The sequence below is a fragment of the Protopterus annectens genome, chromosome 4.part1 (genome assembly GCF_019279795.1).
Source record: "Protopterus annectens isolate FY-2018-M chromosome 4.part1, PAN1.0, whole genome shotgun sequence".
Classification (NCBI taxonomy): domain Eukaryota; kingdom Metazoa; phylum Chordata; order Ceratodontiformes; family Protopteridae; genus Protopterus; species Protopterus annectens.
In genome coordinates this window covers 503,819,366-503,840,005 of record NC_056734.1, presented here as the reverse complement: position 1 = coordinate 503,840,005, position 20,640 = coordinate 503,819,366, and the positions used below count along the sequence as shown (strand labels likewise).

At 42.3% G+C, this 20,640-nt stretch overlaps 1 protein-coding gene across 1 annotated transcript in view; it reads right to left on the bottom strand.

Moving 5' to 3' along the window:
- STK25 (serine/threonine kinase 25) overlaps positions 1–20,640 on the bottom strand; it is a gene marked incomplete in the record, with an annotated part of 665,014 nt that overhangs the window by 174,675 nt on the left and 469,699 nt on the right. The window contains 1 exon segment of the mRNA XM_044070790.1: positions 18,180–18,325. Within this exon segment, the coding sequence (XP_043926725.1) occupies positions 18,180–18,325 (146 nt within the window).

Sequence of the window (20,640 nt, the reverse complement as noted above, 5' to 3'; positions counted from 1 at the left end):
ATGAGGGGTTAGTGCATAAAAAACCTCTGTCCTTATGAAAAACTAGGTATGGGGGCTTGGCAGACAAAGCTTGCAATTCCAAAACTCTCCTAGCCAAAGTAATAGCCACTAAGAAGAGCGTTTTCCAGAAAAGAAACTTCAAATCACAGGCAGCAGATGGTTCAAAGGGAGGACAGACAATATTAGACAAAATGAAATTCAGAACTCTGGGCGGTGATGGGTTTTTATATGGAGGTCTTATCACTGTAGTTTTATTATTTTATTTTATTTATTTATTTATTTTATTTTATTTTACATTTGTTAACCGGGCTAGTCTGGCTGGATACATGTCCATTTTCAGCAGAGGCCCGAGGAGAAAAGCTCCACTATCAAACTATAACTTTTCAGATTAAAAAGATACCACTAATAAAAATAACAATCAATCAAACAATAAAACAATCAAAAAATGACAAAAGAAAAGCAAAGTAAAATAGAATATACAGTATTACCGGGCTTGAGTGGCTCGATACATGTATATTTTCTGCAGAGGGCTGAGGAGGAAAGCTCCACTATTATACTAGAAACTTTACATTTTTTAAAAAAAATCACTAGAACAGAAAAGATACAAACATTGCAAAAAAGCAAGATACAATTTAATATACAGAGTTAACTATGAGAGCAGGTAGTGCAACAGTTATCAGTCAGGATTCGAGCATGGGCATAGCCAGTGATAGTTCCTTTTAGGAATACCTTGCAAAGTTTGTTTGACATGATTCCAGAGCCATTTTCTCCTATATGAAAATCTGAAATTGCTACCAAGTGAACTCTAATAGTGGCTGCTTTGGCACCTTCATTGAAAAGTTTTGCCAAAAATTCTAGACTAGAATGTATGGCGCGGTAAAAAGGTCTATATGATTTTTGCTGGCTCATGAAATAAATTTCTTCCATTTACCTCTGTACAGCTTTCGTATAGATGACTTATGGGAAGATAACAAAATATGTTTAGAGAGGAAAGGAGAGGAAACCTGGCAATCAGGAGAACTGGAGCAGCGAAGATGTTAGTTTGAGACTGTCCAGGTTGGAATGAACCACTCCTGAGGGGTGAGTCAGAAAATCCAGAGTAGGGTCCAAAATCCATGGTTTGTCCTGAACATGATGCTGAAGAAAAGGGAAGCAGATTTGTCGAGGCCAGTAGGAGACAATCAGGGTTACTGTCTCCAACAAACTTGCTTTCTGCAAAAATCTGGGAATTAAGAGGGACTGGTGACAAAGCATAAAGTCCCAGGGGCCAATCATGAACAAGTGCATCCCTTGGGGGCTCCATGGGGGGGGGGGTTAGGGCAAAGTAGTTACTGCATTTGGCATTGGTGGGCGAAGCAAAGAAGTTGCAGCAAGGCTGGCCCCATTTATGTAGATTTCTTCCACAACTTTCTGACTGAGGGACCACTTGTGCAGCCTTAAAATGGCTCTGCTCAATTTGTCTACAATTATGTTGGATTTCCCCGGGATGTACATTGCTATCAGAAAGAGGTTGGAAGCAGTTGCCCATTGCCAGATCCTCAGGGCTTCGACAATGGGGGTAAGATCTGGTCCCCCCCCTCCGCTTATGTACCAGACCACAGACTAAGTCTGATTGGATTGCTATCGTTCCCAGAAGGAGGGAGTCTTGAAAAGCTTGCAATGCCAAAAGTACCACCCTCATCTCTAGGATGTTTGTATGTAAATGAGCCTCATATTGTTGCATGATGCCCTGAACAGTCTTCCTTAGATAATGCCCTGCCCACCCTATCGGGGAAGTGTCCGTGGTCACCGTGGCCTGGGTTTGAGGGGGGATGAAGTGATGCCCTGAAATACTATGGGAGAGTAAATCCACCATTGGACACCTTTTGGCAGGACTTGGTTATCATGATTTTGTGCGACATTGGAAGTTCTAAAATTGACCATTGTGTGGAAAGTAACCACTGAAGTATTCTCATATGAAGGTGAGCTAGGGGAATGAGGACAATTGAAGCAGCCATTTTCCCCATTATCTGGAGAACTAGTTTTGCAGAAGCTCGTTTCTTCCTGATCAGCAGTTTTACAGAATGGTGAAGATAGTCTACTCTGTCCTGTGGAAGTTTTGCTATTAATGTAGTTGTGCATCTCCGCTCTTATGAGGGCCAAGATTTGACATGACTCTAGAGCAGATTTTCCATAATTTATGGCAATACCTAGGGAGGAACAGAGTTGAAGAGTATAGACTCTAGCTTGTAGCAGACAATGCCTGGTCAGGTCGATTATGAGACAGTCATCCAGATAAGAAAACAACAGGAATCCTCGGTGTCTCAGGTGAGCTGCCACTACTGCCATGCATTTGGTAAACCCTCTGGGGGCTGTAGTGAGACCAAAGGGCAGAGCCCGAAACTGGAAGTGACTGGCTCCTTGGCAGAAGCGCAAGTACCTTCTGGACAGTCTTGACATTCATATATGGTAGTACGCATCCTAAAAGGTCTACAGACCACATCCACTTGCCTTTTTCCAAGAATGGAAGTAATGACTGCAGTGTCACCATCTGGAACCTGGACTTTTTCACCTATATGTTCAGACTGCTGAGATCCAGGATGGGTCTCCATTCCCCTGTTTTCTTTGGAACTAAAAAGAATCTTGAGTATGTTCTGGATCCTCTCTGGTCTGCGGGAACTTCTTGGATGACTTTTTCTTAGCAACTTTTGAATTTCTAATGTTGCTTGTTCCTTCTGACTGGGTGGAACATCTGGAACTGACATGTTTACAGGAGTGGGGAGGAAAACGGAATGATGTATCCCTTTGGATATTTTGTCCTGCACCCATTTGTCATTTATCTTTTGCCAGGTTTCACAGTGCAGAGACAATCTACCCCTGACTGCCTCCAGTGGCAAGCAATCAGGCACTCCTTCAGGAGTGCTTGAAAGGTCTACCAAAGAAAGATTCTCTGGAGCCCTGGTTCTGCAGGCCTTCCCTGCCGCAAAGGTGACATCTTCCATTATTGTTCCCTCCTCTGCCTCTAGGGGAACTTTCACCCTGCGTGTCCTGGAAAGACCTTTGTGACTTTCTGAACCATTTTCCACTACCCCTCTGACCTTTAAGAAAGGGCCTGGTAGGTGTAGAAAAAAGCACTCCAACTGCAGACAAAGCCTTGCTTCCCTGTTCCCACCCTGGAAGCATCTCTAACTTTAGGCCCAAAAAGAGAAGAGCCATCAAAAGGGGCATTAAAGAAGGAAGACTTGAAGGGCTCTGTGAAATCGCAAAGGCACATCCAGTGTTACCTCCTGAGAGAGATACCTGAATCCACCTCGCTACTGGTTTCATCTACTGCATACGATATCAGCCTCATGGAAGAGTTTAGGACTGAACTGAGGGTAGTGAGCTGGGCGTTGACTTTATCCACTGCCACATCAGGAACCGCTCTCCTTGGAGGGAGTCTGACAGTTCCTTCAACAGGTCTCTGTAACCTTGTAAAGTGGGTAAGGTAGTTCAGTGATTGGAAGGCAACGGTCGCTGACAAAAAGAAAAGCTTCCCATACCTATCCATGGTCCTGGAATCCTTATTTGGAGAATGGATAGAGTAACTTGTCTCGGATATTTCCTTTTTAGTGGCCACCACCACAACCATGGCATCAACTGCTACACCTTTCCTCAAGAATGGTTTGCCCTCTGGGGCAGTAATGTGCTTATTTGGGCCCTAGAAGTAGGCTCAGTGGAATCTGGGGTCTCCCAAGCCTTCAGAGAGATTAATTCAATAAGCCTATCAGAAAGAGGGGTCCCCCAAGAGGTTGAAGGATGAAACCCGACAGCCTTTAGGTATACAGACTACTCAGCTGAAGGAGATGAGGACCGCCAGCCATCTCTCTGCTTTAAGATTTCCAGGATGTCACCAAAGTAGACATCTTCAGTAGGAGACTGTGGGGACCCTTCTGCTTGATCAAGGTCAGTATCACATGTAATAGACTTATCAGTAGAGTCAAGATGCTTCCTCTTGCAGGTTCTCTTCCAAGGGTCCTCCTCAGTGGGATAGTCAAGGGAGGTTTCAGAAAAGGGGGGTATCCCCTGCTGGACATCCAGAGGCCTGGGGTCTCTACTGTCCTGTGGAGAGCATACATAAGAAGCCAAAGACAACTGCACAGAACTGGGAGGAAAATCCAAGAGACTTTGTGTCTTAGACTGTGAAGTAGTCAAAAACCCTCCTCATGACTTTGAAGGCAGTCCATTCCCTATTCTGAAGAACACCCTGGATCCGACAAAAAGAGTTGTTGGGGCCGAAGGACTCTCCAGAGCAGAAGACGGAAGCTCTGAAGCATAGGTAGGAGACTAACTCACCCGAACCGAAGCCACCAGAGGCAGGGTCAGATCCAGAGATCCAGACTGGCTCTGCAGACCAAACCGGAGAGTGTCTTCTCCTAGAGGTCTCCTACTCTGACTCGAGACAGACATCAGATCCAAGGAACGCATGGGCCCCTGATCTGATACAGACACAAGCTGGATGTCGGAATCATCTGGCTACAAAACCAAGGGATGGATCGGAGGAGGAGCAGGTGCCGAGGGGGAGGATTGTGTCTGATCCAATTCCTTTGGGTTCAGATGCTACAACACTTTGGCCAAAGCCGGAGTCTTTAGAAGCCTCTGCACTACCCCATCTATGTCTTCATCAGACAAAGTCCAGGTGGACCAAACAGAAAGAGTAGTAGATCTTGACTTTATTAAAAATGGTGATGGCAGCTAAGAAGGGATAGGTTCCAAGAAAGGTGAACAGCTCTGATATCTGCATTCTGTAGGTAAGGAAGAATTCAGAACTGAGGGTTCTAACTGCTCCAAGGTAATCTTGGATCCAACTTCAAATGACTGCTCTGAGCGTCCTGTTGGAGCAGACAGTCTTGGAGTTTTTTTGCTTTGGCTCAGAGGATGATCTCAATGCCAAAGAAATACTTTTTCGCCATTTGTCTGACTGGTCTGATTTAGAAGTGGACTCCAAAGATATAGCCTCAGAAAAAGGGAGTTTTTAACAACCCTTTCAAAATAAGCTTATTTTTGCACTCCATAAGAGCCTTCTGATTAAAGCCATGACATATGGAGCATGACTCTTGGAGGTGACGAGGCCACAAGCAATACACACACAGTGTGTGCATCACTAAGGGGCATCTTCTTCCCACATTGTTCACACTTTTTGAAGCCAAGAGGCTTCCCTTCCTGCTTTTGCAACATTTTAACTAGTTAAGAGGAAATGGAATTAAAGAAGAGACGCACACACACAAACACCTCAGACAGTCTACTAACTTAAACGGACACAGAAAAACTTCTAAGGGAAAGAAAGCTTTTTTTTTTTTTTTTTGAAAAATCATCCTCTTACAAAATGGATGATAAAGGGACATAAAGAAAGGGGGGGGGCATCCTTTAACTTAAATGGATGCTAACAGAAGTAAAAAGAGAGTTAACACTCACTCTATAACTACAAAAAGAACAGGGTAAGGATATATATCTAAGCAATAATATTAAAGATATTTAAAGGAATAAAAATATATACTAGACTACAATTAAGTTTAATGAGAAGTAATACTAAGAACAGAGCTTGCCTGAGAACCTCCTTAGAGCAGCAAATGAGATCTGAGAAAGTTACGGAATTTCATTATGGGTAAGGAAGGATGCCCACAAGCTTTGCTGAAGGCCTCAAGCTTTTGAAATGGACGAGATGGATCCAATGGATCAGATCCAACCCAGTCATTGAGAATAAAGGCAAGACTGACATTGTCACATCTTTGTTTTTTGATAGTGGTCACTGTTGATGTGGCTCCCTGACCTCATGTGCAAAAAATGGGAAAAGGGGCTATTGATGGACATTTAGTTTTAGTTTTCAGTTCTCTACAGTATCGGCTCTCAAACTGGTGCATTCTAGAAACAGCTCTCCAAACAGAACTGGATTACAGATTGCCTTACAGACCAAACAGGTGCTACTATTAAATAAATACAAAGCAGAATAAAATGTCATTTTCTGAAGTCCTAAATAATACAAGTATTCCAAATGTCTGATTTCATTAGTAAAGAATTATTGTACCTTTTTAAGTTGTTTCAGATATTTGAAGGATCATAATGCAGCACTGCATTTAATAACTGATTGATAAGTAAAGTACAAAGGGGTATTTGATCTCTCCACAGCCACTGGACATGGCCCTCAAAAATAAGAACAATCACAGAATACATTTTTCTGACTTGGTAAACACTCATTGGTCAAAGTTTAAAATGTCTACCACTGTTCTTTACAAATTTAATGATGGTGTTGGGTATTTATATTTTTACTAAGCTTTCCAATGTATTCTGTAACCACTAATGCTTACCACTGTCCTAACAAGTTTAAATATGGTGTTTCTTTTAATACAAAACTAGCACTGAAATTTCCAATTTCCAGCTGTCCATTTTTCTCCTTTGCCACGTTTTATAATATTAACTGACATTGGAGATGAAGTCAACTGTGTATTATTTAAAAATTTTAAAAAATGCCAGCATTGTTTACAGAATTAATTATATTATCAAGTCTGCAGCCATCAGCATATCTGGTCATCTATAACCCACTTCCCACTTTTACATGCAAGGACAGTCCAAAAGTAAATGTAGAATTCTTGCATCACAACTGTTTTACACCCCACTGGGGCTTAAAGGTACCCAACCTCTCACCCTCATTTGCTGTGTCCCACTGTTCAAATAAACCACATATTACATATGGACTGTCACTTAATACTTACCTGGTTAAGACAGGTAACATGTTACAGTCCACATTTTTGCCTTTCAATTTTCTGATATAATTAAGGAATACCTTACTGCTTTCAATCTCTGAAACCAAGCTGAGTTTCCAGTTAAATCTGGAAGACTTGATAATTTAATCTAGATGTTTTTAAAGGGGAGTAATTTCTGAAAGCTAAGTATCATTGTACAGTTGTGTAGTTAACTTACTGTAACTGGAGATGCTCAAATGTGATTACTGCTGCACTCATATCCTTAGAGAGCTCTAACACATGTTGAGGACTGACATCTGAACAGACTTTTAGAGTTGAGCAAGCAACCCACCTACTGAGACAGGCCAACGATAAGCCTTCCCCATGAACATCTCCATGTTCATGGTGTAAATGTGAAGAATACCCAGCCATCTATGGTTATGTGGGTCATAGTCAGGGTTTTATTCTTCTGAGCCAGTGAGCGAGAGACTAAAGTACAAACCAGGCTAGTGTTGAAAAGCTTGGAGAGGTACTGTAGGCCCATGGGCACATTACCGTTTAGGGTGCAAGTCCCTTCTTTGGCATATGAGGGAAATCTCTTCCGTTTCATAGTTTCTTACCAGGTAATTTACCCTGAAGGATCTTTACTAACCTAGCTATGCATTCCCATGAAGTTTTTTTTGCCTTTGTAATTTAAATATGAATAACCCATGGGAGGTAGAACAATTACTTGTTACCCCTTTCCATAAGAAAGGTGGATCCACTATATGGTTCTTATGGTGGATATTGATGAGGTTGCACCACAGTAGTTGCTGAGTCATCTGGATGTCTATTTAGTGAAGAAGTCTGATTAGGTTCAGTATCTTTGGCTGATGATGCATCATCATTAATGCCACATTCAGATGGATCTATAGCACAACCTCACCACTGGCAAAATGTGTTGGACTAATGCTTTAGCTGTAGCATTTAGAGTTGTTCCTATGGGGTCAATCCTTAGACATTCTTAGCTAAGGATGGTCCCTGTAAGAAGAGAAAAAAGTAGCAGCTGCTGCTCAGTGCACCACTGGATATAGAGCTGCTGTATGAGCTTCAGGCTTAGTGTCTTCAAGAAGTTGGAGGACAAAGTAAAGACTATGAAAATCTGTTAAGGATGTGTTCCCCATCCTCCCTAGCTATTCTAATGGAGGCAAGGAAAAGGGAAGCAACCCAAAGTTAGAAAGACACTGGAAAATGAGTCAGCAGTAGGATTCTGGGTGGTGGGGGGTGGGGGGCATCAGCATCCCTCTAACTCTAGGAAACATCTGTGACTACAATCTGCCAGGGCATCAACAAGCAAGGGGGGGGGTCATTCTTACTGACTATGCAAACTAACAGTATAGACTCGGGAAATAGCCCTCAAATTCAACCTGTTACAGCCAGCAATTTTTACCCCTTCAGAGAACAATGTCCTTGTAAGTCAGATAAGCAGGATCCCACAGGAATGGATGCTGCACAGGGAAACTTTTCTGTATGAGGGGAGCAGGTGAGATGTCCCAGACATAAACCTCTTTGCTCCTGTGAACAACAAGCAGTTGAACAAATTCTGCTGTGAGCACATCACAGGAAAACTGGACAGGTCTACTTCCATACATTTTCCTCCCATTCCTTTGCTTCCCGGGGTTATTTAGTACAGAAGGGAGACCGTCATAAGACTCACTTCTCCATCTGGCCAAAGCAGCACTAGTTCTCCTACCTGATCCAGCTAGCAAGAGAGAAACATTTTCTGCTACCTCAGTATGTAGACCATTTGATGCACTGCAGGGGATCCCTCATAACCCCAACTTGTCCACACTGATCTTATCATCGTGGCAGATATGACCTTACCCATTCTTAATGTAAGTGCACAGACAGAAGTGCTAGACATTATGAAGAAGGCTAAGAAGCCAAGTTCAAGAAAAATCATACCTAGGTACCTATGCAGACAGTGAGCTGTTCTTCGATCACCATGTATCTACTGTAAGAAAGTCCTTTTTTGCTGTGTAGCTTATTAGAGAAGATATGGTGTCCAGGTCCATAGAAGTGATCATTCCACTATATCTGGCATTTATTTTACAGCTCACTGAATATAATGCTCATTTTCAGTGTGTACTTGTCCAAACACTTGCTACAACTGGAATGATTACAACACTTTCGCACGAAAAGAAGCAAGTGCCTAAACTATAAAAACTATGAGGGCAGTCTCAGCACCTTGGTCCACTTCTTTGGTCCACTTCTTGCTATTACACAGGTTGCTTAGAGGAGACCTCTGTGTCTTGCTTAAAGAGCCTCAACAGACCCTATTCAGGCAGATCTATTATACTTTTGGAAGTCCCAGACACTGCCCTTACCATGGAACAGGCTTCCCATCCATGTGAGACTGATTCGTCTATTACCCAGTAAGTTCAACATAGACCAGGGGATGGAGAAAGTACAGTTTTGTACCTACCATAAATGTAGATGTTCGAGTGCTAATACAGCTGTAGTAATCACATATGGGTTCTCTGCCATCAGGCGGTCCCTCGGTCGGCCGAATTCCAAAGTCTAGGTCCGGCGTCGGTTGTTGTCGCTTTCTTTCCTGACGTCAGTGAGGCAGGGTTATATAAGACACAGCTGATGCCATTTTCTTCAGTCTTTTCTTGCCCCAGATGTCAGGTGCCCCCAGAAGGAAGGCAATACATAAATTATATTTATATACATGAATGCAATATAATCAAAAAACAGTAGTTGCTAGCAAAGATACCATAGAAGGATAACCCCATCAGGTTGTATGAAGAGAGGTTAGAGCCTAGGTGTTTACCCAGAGGGGTAGGAGGGAGGGAAACCTGTACTGCAGCTGTATTAGCACTCGAACATCTAGATTTATGGTAGGTACAAAACTGTACTATGTTCATCGTGCATACAGCTGCAGTAATCACATATGGGTAGAATCCCAAAGCTACGCTCAGGGTGGTAGGCACTAGGTGGAACTGGGATGAGCCAGAATGCCCTGCAACACAGCAGTGGCAAAGCCTGCTCTAGTTTTGGAATATAAAGGCAGGTGGTAGTGTTTAGTGAAGGTATGCACAGAACTCCAAGTGGCTGCCACCAAAATATCTTTGGTAGGAACTCCTCTGAGGAAAGCTGTAGAGGTAGCTGTGGCCCTGGTGGAGTGGGATCTGATGCCTGTAGGGACAGATTTTCCATGATAGGAGTAACAAAACCGTATGCAGTGGCCTATCCATTTTGAAATTGTCTGTTTGGTAACTGGCTTCCCTTGGGCTCCTACAGCATAGGACACAAAGAGTTGCTCTGATTTCCTGAAAGGCTTTGTTTTGTCCAAATAATAACGTAGCTGTCTATGGATGTCTAAGGAGTGTAGGAGTCTTTCCCCTTTGTTTTGAGGATTGGGGTAAAAGGTAGGTAAGTGTATGGCTTGATTTAAAGCTACCCTGGATACCACTTTAGGCATAAAAGATGGATTGGTTCGAAGGGAAACCCTATCCTGATGGAAGATGAGAAAGGGATCCCCAGCCATGAGGGCTTGTAGTTCCGATACTCTACGGGCTGAGGTAATGGCCAGAAGGAAAGCTGTTTTCCAGGACAAGTATTGCAAATCTGTTGAGGCAGCCGGCTCAAAAGGAGGCAAAGTTAATTTTTCTAGAATGTAAATAAGATCCCAGGCTGGAATTGGTTGCTTCCTTGGTGGTCTTATATTCTTAGCCCCTCTGAGGAACTGTCTTAAGAGTGGGTGAGAGAATAAGGGTGGATCCGTGTTGAATTCTGCAGAAATGGCCGAGGCATGGATTTTTATAGAGGAAAATGAAAGCCCACTGTTCAGCAGTTCAGCTAGATACTGTAATACCGGAGGCAAATTTAGTTTTTTAGGGTCCTGGCCTTTTTTCTCATTCCAAGAGCAAAACCGCTTCCATTTTGCGGAGTAAGCCTTTCTAGTAGATGGCCTTCTGGCCTCCAAAATGACATCCTGCACCTCTTTGTGGAGTATAGTCTGTTGTGGTATTAAGGGATTTTCCATGCAGTGAGACTGAGTGTTTTCAGCTGACTGTGAAGAGTTTTGTAGCTGTGCTGAGTCAGCAGAAGAGGCATTAGAGGTAGGTGCCAGGGAGGAGTATGTGTTAGGCTCCTGAGGAGTGGGTACCAGTGTTGTCTTGGCCAGTCTGGAGCAATCAGTATCATATTTGGTTTGTCTATTCTTGCTTTCAAGAGCACCTTGGGCAGAAGAGGCAGAGGTGGGAAAGCGTAAACTGTCCATGCTGTCCAACTGAATGAAAGGGCGTCCACTCTCTAGGCCTTTGGATGAAAGGTCCTTGAACAAAACTTTTCCAATTGATGATTCCTGTGGGAGGCGAAGAGATCTATGTCTGGCCTCCCCCACGCCTGGATTATCTTTGTAAACACTTGAGGATGCAACTTCCATTCGTATGGATCTGTCATATTTCTGCTTAGATTGTCTGCCAGCGTGTTTTCCAAGACTGGCAAGAACTGTGCTTGAAGTTCGATTTGCCATTCCAGAGCCAAGTTCCAAAGTGCCATGGCTAGTCTGCACAGGGGGTATGAATGTGTTCCTCCTTGTTTGTTTATGTACCACATTACTGTGGTGTTGTCTGTTCTTATCAATAATTGTCCTGGATGCAGGAGGTCCTTGAAAGCTGTAACTGCATTTATCACTGCTAGCATTTCTTTTTGATTGATGTGCAGGTGCCTTTCCTTTTGGGACAATTTGCCCTGAATGCACCTGCCTGTCATGTGCGCCCCCCAGGCGTAATCTGAGGCGTCTGTTGTGATGACTTGATTTGCTTGAGGCTTGCAGAATGGGAGACCTGTGTTTGTTTGGCATGCTTGGGCCCACCATAGAAATTCCTTTTTCAAACATGGAATTATTGGTATTATTGTTTCCAAACTGTGGCTGTGTTGAGACCATAGGTTTTTTAGGTACCACTGAAGTTTCCTCATATGCAACTTTGCACATGGGATTAAAAGAATGCAAGATGCCATGAAGCCCAGAGCCTGCAGGATTTTCCTTGCAGTAAGCCTGGTACAATTTTGCTAGTGTTTTGAAGTACTGAGTTAGTTGCCCCTGTTTTTCTGGCGTAAGATAGGCCATCTGGGTGTTTGTGTCCAAGTTGGCACCCAGGAAAGTTATTTTCTGAGATGGCGTTAGCCTGGATTTCTCTTTGTTGATTGTGTATCCCAGAGAATTCAGTAACCATGTTGCATAAGCCAGATGTTCCAGAAGTAAGTGTTTGCTGTCCGCTTGGATCAGGCAGTTGTCCAAATAAGGGTAAATTTGTATCCCTTGAAGTCTGCAGTAGGCAATTACTGATGCCATGCATTTCGTGAATACTCTGGGTGCAGTAGATAAGCCAAAGGGCAATGCAGAGAATTGATAGTGAATTGAACCTGCAAGAAATCTGAGGTATCTTCTGCAGCTTTGTCTGATTGGGACATGCAGGTATGCCTCCTTGAGGTCCAATGTTACCAGCCAAAACCCCTTGCCCAGCATGGGAAGAAGCTGCTGTAATGTGAGCATCTTGAATTTTGATACGAGTAAGAATGTGTTTAGGATGGATAAGTCCAAAATGGGTCTCCAGTCAGTTCCTTTCCTTGGTACCAGAAATAGCCTGGAATAAAAACCTTGACCTTGTTCGTGAGTAGGCACCTCTTGAGTAGCTTTCATGTCTATGAGCTTTGAAATTTGTAATTGTGCCTCTGCCCTTTGATTGTGTGGCAGGTTTGGCATTCCTCTCATTTTTGGGAGCGTGTGAAAATGATGTAGCCTCTGTTTATAACATCCAGTATCCATTTGTCTGTTGTGACAATATGCCAATTTCTTGTAAATAATGCCAGTTTCCCTCCCAAGGGTGCTGCCAGCTGAGACTTGCTTGGCATGGAAAGGAGGAAGTCATTGAGTTTGTTTCCTGTATTGCTGTGAACTGTCTTCGCCACCTCTTGGTGCTGGAGTTTGCCATTGCCTGCCTCTGTATGATCCTTGTGATTGCCCTCTGCCCCTTGTGCGCCTGTATCTACCTCTTTGGGGCTTGTCAGTGGCTGGAAAGGACCAGTTTTTAGAAGGCCAATTTCTGCTAAAACGTGGTGGTTGAACTTGTAGAAAAGCTTTGACAGTTTGCATAGATTTGGCTTTTTCTTCCATTTTCCGTAGTATCTCCTCAGCATTAGTACCAAATAACACATCTTTTTGTAAAGGAGCATCTAGCAGTTTAGCTTTCACATGGTCAGGTAAGATTTGTTCCCTAAGCCATGCATGTCTACGAATGACTGATCCTGTAACAGCAGCTCTACTTGAGGCCTCTAGGACATCATAACCACATTGTAAGGTGTGTTTACCCACTTGTTCTGCACTATGCAACATATCCTGCAACTCGTTCAAATCTGGTTGTTCAGGCTGAGACATTTTGTTTCTTAATTGTGACAACAGAAACTGCTGATATTTAAGCATATGAAACTGACAATTTAAGGCCCTCATGGCTAGGGTGGCCGAGGTATATACCTTTTTTCCCCACCTTTCTAAGGATCTTGACTCTCTTTCGGAAGGTAGTGGATTCTTAGCAGTAGAGGCCTTCATTCCCTTGGGTCCTTGAGAAATAGTTTCAGGGTCAGCATTATGGCCTTTGTAAAGAAATTGGTGAGAGGTAGGGACTCTATAGTACCTATCAGGCTTGACTGGGGCAGGAGGCAGGGAATCCGGATTAAGACAAGCCTCCGAATAAACATCATCCAGTACATCCAAGACAGGAGGTATAGCCAAAGGTCTGTGTTGAGGTAACAAAAGAAATTCCCTAAGTCTTTTCTTGGAATCAGAAAAGTCTTGGCCTTCCCAATGGAAGTGTTCCCTCAAGGTGTGCAAGGTTTCTCCAAAAGAAAAATCCTCAGGAGGAGATACAGAAGGAATGGACTGCTCTGCATCAGAATCTTCAAATGGGGAGTAAGAGTGTTCCTCTACATCAGAATGTTCTGAAAAAATGAAACCCTGATCAGAAGAGGGAGAATCTTCCTCCACTCTGGGTCTCTTGTCTGGAGGGGGTTGGGAGCCCCTGATAAGAGTAATTAAATCCTCAGCCATTTTAAGCATCTGCTTTTTTGGCATGGGGCCTGGGTATGGGCCCTGTGCAACAGGCCTCTTGGGATGCCTGGCTGATTTGGACTTAGTAAAGGCCTTAATGGAAAAGGAAGAAGAGGGCCTAAAGACACCATGGGTGGAAGTGGACCTGTCCACATTAGGAGGCTCAACGCTCACAGTGGCTTCAGTGGTTGTAGTCTGGGTCTGGGCCGAAGTACCTGCGGTCTCGGTTACAGAAGACGCCGCCAAAGAAGTGTCGTCGGTCGTCAGGGACTGCATAGGCATCTCGCTGAGAACCGGACCACGTGTAGCCGGTTTTGGCGTGGTGTCGGTGGGGACTGTGGACCTCGCGTGTCGGTCCTTGTCCTTGCGTTTTTTGGACAAAACGGTAGTCGGAGTCTCCGACGACATTTTATAATCAAAGGCTGTACCAAAAAAGTGTTGGGCGAACTCCGCCCGACACTTAATAGTGCGTTTATTGAAAGTAGCGCAAAAGCGACAGCCAGAGACGTCGTGGTCTGGGCCTAAGCAAGGTATGCAGAGGGAATGGAAATCCTTATGCGGTATTTGCTTCCCACAAGAAATACAATTGTTAACTTTTTCTGACATCGGTCTGAGGCAAGAAAAGTTTCCTCAACGGGGTACTTAGCTTTAATGAAGACTTCGGTTTCCAATTTTTTCGTAAATTCAGGAGCTGGCCGACCGGCACTTGCGAACTGCTTCTGCTTCGGGCACCGCGCGGCAAAAAAGACTGAAGAAAATGGCGTCAGCTGTGTCTTATATAACCCTGCCTCACTGACGTCAGGAAAGAAAGCGACAACAACCGACGCCGGACCTAGACTTTGGAATTCGGCCGACCGAGGGACCGCCTGACGGCAGAGAACCCATATGTGATTACTGCAGCTGTATGCACGATGAACATCAGGAAATTTAGACTGGACCTTGCACCCATGTCCCTTATGGACAGAGATGGTTTATAAATGTCTGGCTCTCAATATTCATTCAGATACACATCATTATTCTTCTGGGAAAACTTAACTAGGCTTAGAAAGCCCCCCCCCCCCCGGTTGTTATAGTAAGGATCTATGAATGAACATCCACTCAAAGGATGGCAATTTCTTTTGTAACATAAAAAGAACATGTCAGAATGATAGGTCTGTATCACAATGAATACCATTTTTACAGAACCACTTTCCATTCCACAGAAAACAAAGTACCTCTCTTACTTTAGTCAAACAATTTGCTTAAATGGTTGGGAAACTGCAAATTTACCCCCCCCCCCATTCAGCACCTATGTCCCGCATGGACAGGGGCAAAAAGAGTAAAAGGCCCAACATATCTTTGTTCTACCTATGTCTGGGTTATTTGTATAATAAAATAATAGGGCTAAAAATTACCATGGGAATGTGGGGCGAGGCTTAAGAATCTCATCACCTGGCAAGTACCTATAAACCTAAGAACCGTGAAAAGGACTTGGAAAAACTCATGAAAAATGACAAGATTATCGATTGACACTTATTGTGGAGTGCTGGTGATTTGTCTTATTCGTGGAAGGGGCAAATGAGATCAGGAGGATGCAGGGGGACAAGTGCATTTTCAGAGTACAGAATGAGTTCATGCATTTAGAGTGAGGCCAGTTTGCAGAATCAGATTTATCTTGCAGCAAAATCCCATCACTCGAAGTGGACAGATGGGAACTCTAAGATAAATAGCTTTTTGCTTTCTGCATCTACTGCAAAAATGCCTTGGATGGCCATTGACGGCTGCCACTGCCACCTCCATGGTGAAAATACTTTTACACCATTATAATTTCAAACCAAAAGTTTTCTAAAAATATTTATGTAGGTATTCAGTCTATGTGCTGTAAAATACTAAACACACTCAGTAATTCATGGCCACAGTACAAGGTTTTCCATCAGAATGCATCTGCTCATACAATTAGTTGAATGAAAACAGGAGGCATGCACACAGTTACACTGACTAACACAGACATGTGCATCAACAGATGCATGCACCGCACAGATGTACGAGTGAAAGTTGTGCAGCTTTTTTTTTTTGGTACTTTTCTGTTAATGGGGCAACACTTCTAATGAGCGCTCATGGGCTAACAAGTATCTCTCTCCTTCAGTTTCCACACATTTATCTGTAAACATACAAATAAAAAAATATTATAAATATTTAATATTTAAATATTTAATATTTATAATAAATATGTACATATTTTTTATTATACACTAGCTTGCTTTCTTACTAAGATATAGTCAAAGCTTAATCTGAATAAAAACATGATTATTTTGCAGTAATGACATGCCATCTGTCTCATATTAAAATGCACGTTGTGTCATTCTATCACTCTCAGCTTTTTTAACCTAGTGTTTGAGTAATGGTACCACATACTTTGAGTGGAAGCTAGAGAAATTATGATATTAGGTATGCAGATCTTATGCTAACTAATTATTCATATTTTTGGCCAGCTGTTTTTGATGTCTGCAGTTTGACAGGTATGTATTACACTAATACAGAAATTTTAAAATGCAACAAAGGACATCTTACATTTTTCTTAAGAATTCTACCACCAATGACAAATTTCAGCATTTACTCCTGTTGTGTATTATACCCGGAATTGCCAAAAGATCTACATTTTTAGCAGCAGTTTGTGTTCTCTGGTCACAGTGAGGCAGCAACGTAAAACACAAGCCTGAAAATTTAAGCAGCATAGGTAGCATCTGCAGACACCCCCATACCCAGCAATTATAGTCACTTTGTTGTCTGTGTACATCCCAGAGATGTCAGTGTTTTCCAAGGAGAGATCCTGCTTAATAAAACAACAGTGTTTGAAAAGTACAGCACTGTAGAAAATACAGAAAATCTGCTGCAAAGCCTGTGAACACTACTGTACTCTACTTAAAATCTTACCAAATGGTAAAGCAGTCACTGTACTATTTTGAAAATAACAAGTAGTAAATCAAGACTGTGTTAGCAATTCACCCTAAAAAATATGTAGGGATCATTAATGAAAGTGAGCAACATGTACAAGGCCAGCTCATTGACTGCAGCTGCAAACTTGTAGCATGCATTTTCACTAGCACTGAATAAAAAACTTCCAGTAGCATACTGATAATTCTGCTACTGTGCTGCAGGAGACTTGCCCATTTTCCACACTACTGAGATTAAAACTTGTTCTGCTTGTGCATCTGTGAAGACTGACAAGAACAATGTCTCTTCTTTGCATACTGTCCTATTCAATAGTCTAGAAAATCTATAATTACAATTTTACCATTATATCGAATGGTGTTCTGCCCTTTGCCAAAAATTGCAATAGTACAGCAGACAGACAAAATGAAGATTGGACATCTTAAACAAATGACGTGTCTGGACTTTCTGTGAATACATTCAGCTCTTCATCAGAAGGTGTTTCCAACTCAAATAAAATAAAATAGCAACTAGTCATCCTCACAACTTGCTGCATGCTACCACAACTGCTGCTCTTTTGATTACCACCAAAAGTCAGCTTATCCCTTTACGGTTTAACTTTTGTCGGATTTCTGTTCCAACAAGGAGCAGAAAATCTGCAAACTGACTGATTAAGTGCACCAAATTCTCCCATAGGGAGCACCATTTACAGCTGCTTTGAAAAGGGGCTCCATGGGCAAGTCATATGTAATTATTTTTAAAGTAAACAAATGTCTTTTACTGGACTAAAATAGGCAAACAGGAAAATGGCTTATGGTGTCCATGTTCAAAGCAGTCACAGTAGTAGTACCCTTCTCTCGCACTGGCCATGTTCTGTCCTGAAACTGTGGGCCCCAGGTGGCTGCTCGAATCACCCCTATTATAATCAGTCTCTGCACACAACATGCATGAGAACTACATTCCAGCCTCTGTGCCTCCTCTTCTCAAAAACACCTCTGATTTTGACTGGTGAATTTACACTGACTGATAAATGCAACAAAAGTACTAGTGCTGTAAACACTGCCATCATTTTTAACAATTCATAAATGTTGAAATGCGCTGAAAGTCAACCTGCAACACTAGTACTGTTTACACTCAGATCATTAAGGATAAATATGAAAAATATGCTATGGCAGTGATTACTAATGACTTTCAGCTGTCAAGGTTTTGTTTCTCTGAACTCTTGACTAGCACTGTGTAGTAAGAAGTACTGTCTTGTGTTTTGTTTACAGACCAACCCACAAACCCAAATTCTATTCTCTACATTTCACCACAGACCACAAAGGGCTACTGCTAAATGGTTGAAGAAATGTAGTTCAACAGCACACTGATCGCATGAAGCCAAGTGTTCACCTGCACAGAACACAAAGATAGAATACATTTCCAACTACATGCTATAGACATGAGTTACACAATGCTTGGAAAAGCAAACCTACGGATCAGAATCGTCTGAGCTGGAGTCGTCTATGTGGCCCTCAGATTTCCAGCGCTTGTAACGGTCAATCAGCTCTATTAGATATGATGTCTTCTTAGTGTAACGTGTAATGAATTTGTGTCTCAGGAGATCCTTTGCTGTCGGTCTCTGGAAGGAGAAAGGAATAAACTAATTTTGGAGAATGCAGTCTTTCCTCCCTTGCTAGTGATCAGTTTTACAATCACGCTAGATACCCAGTGCTGCAGCTGTTAGTATCAAAAATTGCTGGAAACATGCATTTCCCTTTCTGTAAAATGAATTTGCAATCTACAGTGTCTTGGTCAACATTCCATGTGAAACCACAGCTCCATGAGCTGAAAACATACTACTACCATATCACTGAACAAAATTACTGAGAACTTCAACAAGACTCAGGAATTACGAACACTTACTATGTCTACTTTTGTAAGAAATACAGTGCAAAGGTACCAATCAAGACCACCAACTACATTCAACTTTTAAGAATTTTACATGCTTAAAAATCTTCCCCAAGAGCTAAGGGTTCAAGCAAACTACAGTCCAGTGAGGATGAGGAGAACTAGTATAACCTTGCAGGTGGATGTTTTGATACTTGTCCCAGTCAAGCTGAGAGATGTATGAAAAAAAAAATCACTCAGCTGATCTAATCTTTAAATATTAGCAGTTGCCAAAGGCATGCCTGCCAACTACTGGATTTAGCTGAGTTAGTGATACCACTGGGGCAGTGTAACCCACACTAATATGATGTTCCATGAATACATAAAGGTGCCAGTGTAGGAATATTAGAGTTGATCAAGTTCAGCACACTGATAAGCTAAACTGTATTTTGCTGACAATCACCCTTCCCTACCCTTTTCCACTCTGTCCCAGACTCCTCTGACTCACTCAAAAGAGCTGTTCTCCATCAACACCTCTGTAAAGTGTTCCAACAGTCCATCATTTCTTTGAAACGACTTCCTTTTATAAGTCTTAAATGTTTAATCTTTTAACACCAGTCCAGGCTTTCCTCCAGCATTAGTTCAACACTAAGCTTCTTTATGACAACATACTATGGTCCCCGCCTTGCCCTTTCCTCCAATGTGTTTACATACTCAGTGCTCAGCACGGTTACACTGTACATACTACAGCTGTTAACATGAACACACACATGGGTCATACTTATGTATATACATATTGTACCTATACTGCTATACTGTCATCGAGCTGCAGCATCAACAAACCACAGTTCAGTGAAAAGAAACACAAACTCACCTGAAAAAATCTAGAATATGGGTGCTAACATGGGTCCAGCAAGGGGGGGGGCAAATCCAGAACTTGCAAGTGATGCATCAAGAACCCAGGTGCTGGAGGAACTAATAAGGGAGGACAGGAGTGGGTAACCAAGTGCTTGACTGCCCCTCTTGGGGAACATAGGTGGCCTAAACCACTGTAATATTGTCGCCTAATTAGACAGAGAGAGAGATGTTCACATAATGCACAGTATGGGCTAGGGAAGTGCACTCCTTCCAAGATAAGTCCATATGACAGCCTTCATATCAGAAGGCATTGCAGCCTCCCATATCTGCAAGTGACCACACCAGCCACTGATGGAGGGCTTTGGGTCATAAATCAGAAAATCTGATAATTCCCTGAAGGGGGTATGGATGGCAGACAGTAAGGGATAAAAAAGAGTTGCACTGGTACTCTGCATGCGTGAAAAGTTACTGGGGATGATGAACAGCTCTAGTCAACTTGCTATCCTTGTGTGCGGGGAAGATCTCTCAACTGTTCCTATTTTGTAGGTATTTCCCCTGATGTTTCTAAAAGTTTTGTTCCATTCCTCCTAAAACTGGAAACCATTTTGATAATTTTTAAGATAATAGTGCCAACATTTACAATATGTCCCTAATTTGGGGCCTTTTTTCCCCTTAGTTATTTTTTTTTTTTACTTTGTTCCAATTTTTTTTTTTTTTTTTTTTTTATTTAACAAGAAAAATCTTTAAATTATCATATACGACACAGGCAATCATACATTTATATAAATGAAAACAAACCATACTGATATAACTTTAGTTGCAAGTATTAAACATCACAAACCATAGTGACATAATAGTTTCAAACATGATACATCACTTATAATCTATCCAGTTATTGCCAAGTCAAACATTACATATAGTGGATTCAAATCCTGCTTTCTTCTAAGCATCATTCTTCCTCTGCATATATTGTTCCCACAAATCCCACTTTTTCTTATGTAATTTTTGCAACAGGGGTCCTGGGAAGTAAATAGTGTGGGAAGAAATAGCCAGGGAATTGTTATGGCTAGGCTTCTATAGGCCCTAGGGCCAATAGCCTAGTACCAACCTATGAACCTATGAATTTGCTCCTAACCTTTTCTAAAGATAGTTTGCAAAAGAAGTTAGGCACTGGTAACCAACAGAAAACTTTAATGAGCAAAAAATAAC